General features: G+C 39.2%; 1 protein-coding gene across 1 annotated transcript; it reads right to left on the reverse strand.

Moving 5' to 3' along the window:
- Positions 1-2,238: 2,238 nt before the first annotated feature.
- Positions 2,239-3,630, reverse strand: NAP1L2 (nucleosome assembly protein 1 like 2; the record flags this gene model as incomplete). Its single annotated transcript, XM_079765870.1, has 1 exon — positions 2,239-3,630. The coding sequence occupies one exon, from the start codon at positions 3,628-3,630 to the stop codon at positions 2,239-2,241; it is 1,392 nt and encodes a 463-aa protein (XP_079621996.1).
- Positions 3,631-4,842: the final 1,212 nt, after the last annotated feature.

Below are 4,842 nucleotides of genomic sequence, written 5' to 3' on the forward strand. Positions count from 1 at the left end.
TGGATAGGCAGCCATAATAAGACAGAGTTATCACTTCATACCCACTCTCAGCATTCACAAGGTATAGAAGAGATTAAAAAGTTCCATGTTGGATTAAGAAGTACAGATTGGTAGTTACAAAATAGTAACTGGGATGTAAAGTACAGCATAGGGAATATAGTCAATAATATTGTAATAACTGTGTATGGTGCCAGGTGGGTACTGAAAATATGGGGGGGGGACATGTTGTAAAGTATGATTTACACCAGAAGCTAATAACTATGCTTTATACCAGAAGCTAATAATTAATATATATATTGAATGTCAACTGTACCAGTAATTGAAAAAATAAAAAGTAATTAATAATCACACACACACACACACACACACACACACACACACACACACACACGTTTTCTGTTGTCCCAGTGGGATATATGTGACTTTCACAGAGTCTGCCAAAGGGGAAAGCCAAATCTCTGGGTTTCCATACCTGAAGAAGGCAAAGTAGGCTCTGAGACGAAGTCAGCTCTCTGACCAACCACATTTCACTGTCCCCTCAGTGTATGCTCCCCACCCAAGCCATAAAGCAATATAAGCCTCTATACATCCAGATAACATTGTGGAAGGGTAGGTAAATCTGAAATATTGACTAACACACAAAACCTTGTTGTTTTTAAACTACTAAATAGCAATGAGTTTACTGAATTGGTTAAATTTGAGATTTTTGTTTCCTTGTAAACCTGGGTAGTAGAGGTGGTCTCAGGATTAAGACTATATCAGTTATGCCCTGACTGGTGTGCTCAGTAGCTAGAGTGTCAACCAGCCCACCGAAGGGTCAAGGGCAGGTACCTGGGTTGTAGATTCAATCCCGGGCCTTGGTTGAGGCAACCAATCCCAATTGATGTGTCTCTCTCATCTCTCCCCCCCCCTCTCTTCCTCCCTCCCTCCCTCCCTCCCTCCCTCCCTCCCTCCCTCCCTCCCTCTCTCTAAAAATCTATGGGAAAACATCTTCTGGTAAGGATTAACAACGAAAAAAACGTTTAAAAAGACTAGATCAGTTATAAACAATAAAAAAGTTATACTGTCTTTGCATATCTAAGTATAGTGTTAGTAAATTTGCATGCATATAGAAAAATAATAGTAAAAAATAAATTAAAACATTAACAGTGCCTATCTTTAAGGAATGGGAATATGAATTTTAGGGCTTTTTTTGTTTGTTTTTGGGGGGGTTGGTGTGTTTTTTTATTGTTGAAAGTATTACATATGTCCCTCCCCATTGACCCCTTTTAGCCTCCCCCTGCTCCCTCCCACCTCAGGCCTTCACCACCCTATTGTCTGTGTCCATAGATTATGCATATATGCATACAAGTTCTTTGGTTGATCTCTTCCCACCCACCCAGTATTTTAATTAAATATCTGTTGTATTTTCTAAATGTTCACCAATGAACATATTACTTTTATAACAAAAAATATCAGTTTTAAAACATGATACACTGAAATTTTTATTCATTTTATTTTGCAATGAAAGAACATGAAGTCTTTTCAAAATGGTAAAGTGATCGCTTTCAATGAATGATTAAATATTGTATAGGAAAAAAATTACACACTGTAATTACAGCTTACACAATTACACAGTACAATGTGTCAAACTTTTAAAAGTACTGTGATTAACATTTCACTGATAAACAATAACCTCAGTATTACTAAGTTTCATTATTTATTATGATTACATAATATAAGAGCCTATGAACAAGCTGTCATTAACAATAAATTTGACTTTGCCTGAAATTCTTAACCATATGCAGGCTTCTTCTTAAGCATTCAAGTTTTAAATTCTACTGCATTTTTATTGCAAAATGAAGCAGGCATGACAACATTAAACTCACTAGCTAAAGGACCAAGAAAACAAAATTGCCCAAACAACAACAGCAAAAAAAATTGGGTCTCATTTAGCTGTCTGGATAATATTCACATCAACAAATTGATAGCTACTATGAAAAGAGGACTTCAGAAGGATTAAAATACATCACACTATTTTAATGTCTTAAATTATTTACCACAGTATACATTACTTGAGAGCATTCTATTATTAAAATGCAAGATCAAATGAATTAGTATTTGAACTTCTTTTCTATTTCTGACATATGCTTTAAAACTCTTAAGAAAAATTCAAAACACAAGACTAATTAACTTTTTTTTTCATTTTGAGTAACTAGATCTAAGGCTGTTAATTTCAGGGCTGTGTAGATCTCTGCCTTAGCGGTCAATGTCTTCTACCATTGCCTCAAGATTTTTGCAACAGGCTTTAACCTCCTCAATTGCAGCCATCCAACTATCATAAATAATTTTGTCATAAATTGCATCATTAACTTCCCTAATTACCCCTTCCTGCTGAGATTCAAGTACATCACCTGAGAAAAATAAAACTGATCTTGGGATTATGTAAGTACGTAAATTATGACCAAGTAAAAAATCATCATTTCCATCCTTTCCATTTGAGCTGATTCCATAAGGAGTAAAGAAATTGAAGAATGAATCATTGGGAAAATCTTCAGTCACAGTTCGAATTGTTCCCCGGATCCGATGTTTCTGCTTCTTCTTGATGGTTTTCAAAGTGACGTTCTTTCCTTCATTCCAATCAATTTCACAGCCTGTGCAATATTCAATCGCAGTTCCCCTATAGGGATGGGGATCATAATATGCTAGTCTTGACTTCAGCACATATGTCTTTGTCAACAGCTCATTTTTGAAATATTCATTGGGTTTGAAGTGAAATTCCAGTGTGAAACTGAGAGGCTCACCAGGATCTGAAAGCTTCACTTTAATATCTGTCAGGAGTTTCAGAATAGGCTCATCATATTTCTTAATCAAAGGAGTGAGCGTGTCAACATTTTTTAAGACAGTCAGCCAAAAATCAGGAATTCCTTGAGGATCTTCATTATTCTCCCCAGCAGCCTCACTGTCAGCAGCAGCAGCAGCAGCAGCAGCATTGTTGTCGTCATCCTCCTCCTCCTCCATAATAGCATAATCATAATAATCTTCCTCATAACCCTCATCCATATACTCATGTACCAGACCATCTTCATTACCATACATCTCTTCCTCATCATACATCTCCTCATCATCATAGTCCTCATAGTCTGATTTATATTCACATTCCTCTTTTGTAGGTTCATAGATTGCATTGATGATCTGACGTCTTTTTTCCAACAATGGCTGATACATTTCAGCAAACTTTCTCTCAATTTCATGAAATTCCCTCAAGAATTTGGATTCTAGATTCGCCACTCTAGTTTGAAGCTTTTTGAGGGCTAACACACGGTACTTAACTTTCATAGGTAGGCTTTCAACAAAGTCTGTATCTAAAAGATAACCAATAAGTCCTTTTGGACGGTCTGGGTCTGAGTCCTCATCAGTAATTTCACCTTTTTCCCCGCCTTCCCCGGACCCAGCAGCATCTTCACATTTCCCCCCTTCTTCCCCAGGCCAAGAGGCGGCTTCTTCACCGCGCTCTCCATCATTTCCAGGCCCAGCTGCGGCATTTTCACCGTGCTCTGGCTGTTTCCCAGGCCCCTCCACCATCACCTTATTACCAGCCTCTTCTTGAGTGGATATTAACAATTCCTTTCTGTCGGCTGACTCGGCCATTTTTCAAAGGACCGTACACGTCTACTGCGGCTAATTCCAAGATCAAGAGATCTGACCTCCGCAGGGAAAGACTCACCGAATATCAGAAGCAGCGATGCCTGTTGCAGAGGTGGAACTAGCGGTAGCGGCCAGACTGCGAAAGCGATGGTTGGGATTGCAGCCGGGATGAAGGGGTGCTGAACTGTGAGAACTGAACCGAGGCAGCGGTGGCCTGGGCTTGGGTGCAGAGGAATGGCGAGATGGCGATGTGAACCGTCCTGCAGGACCCCGCCAGAGATGCAGAGTGTCGCAGTGGGTAGACCTCCGCAAACAGCAGCTAGTTAAAAAAAACAAACCAAACAAAAACCAAACAACAACAACAATGGTGCTGCAATATGATAACGCAGCTGTCTCTTCGCTGTATTTTCTTGGTGCCAGTAGCTTGCTGTGTCACTCCCTCCCTCCCCCACAAGTCTGCTCTAATCTCATTTGCTGGGCTGTCGTAATTGACAAACCCTGAGCCAATAAATTGTTAGATCTATCAAGTTTCTAATTCCACTCACCTTCCAAGAATATGGCTGATTCATTTACCATCTTCTCATCCTCCAACAGCCTCTCTCTCCGAATTTTCTGGAAACCCATATTGTATTAGTTTAGCCTTTCAATTTTCAACTGGTATCATACTTTTATAATTTCAAAAGAGTGAAGAGAAAATTGTAACTAAAAGAAGGTGAAGGAATTAAGAAAAAAAAAAAGACACATACAACAGTGTGGTGATACCCAGAGGGAAAGGGGTGGGGGTTCTGTGGATGTGGGCAAAGATGGGGGAAATGGGGACAGAAAAGAGATTTTGCTTGAGGCAATGGGCACAGATGCAGTGTGAGGACGATGTTTTGTTGAGTTGTACACTTGAAACCAGTATGGTTTTGTGAGCCAATGTCACCCCAATAAATTCAATTAAAAAAATAGAAAAATAAAATAAAATGTTGGACCAGGGGAGAGAATAAGACATCTATCCATCCTAACTCTATCCCTTTGATTTTAGCCCTGGGCTCTGGAAAGGGGAATAGTGGGTGGTGGAGGAGCTTATAAGGAGAGGCTAGAAAGAAAACACTAAAAATTTAACAGTGCTGGTCTCAGGCTGGTGTAACTGCCAGTTATTTAAATATCCTATGGTCTGTTTTTCCATATTTTTCACAAACTTTATGATTAGTGAGCAGTAATTTAGATTGG

This window comes from Cnephaeus nilssonii (assembly GCF_951640355.1).
Source record: "Cnephaeus nilssonii genome assembly, chromosome: X".
Taxonomy (NCBI): domain Eukaryota; kingdom Metazoa; phylum Chordata; class Mammalia; order Chiroptera; family Vespertilionidae; genus Cnephaeus; species Cnephaeus nilssonii.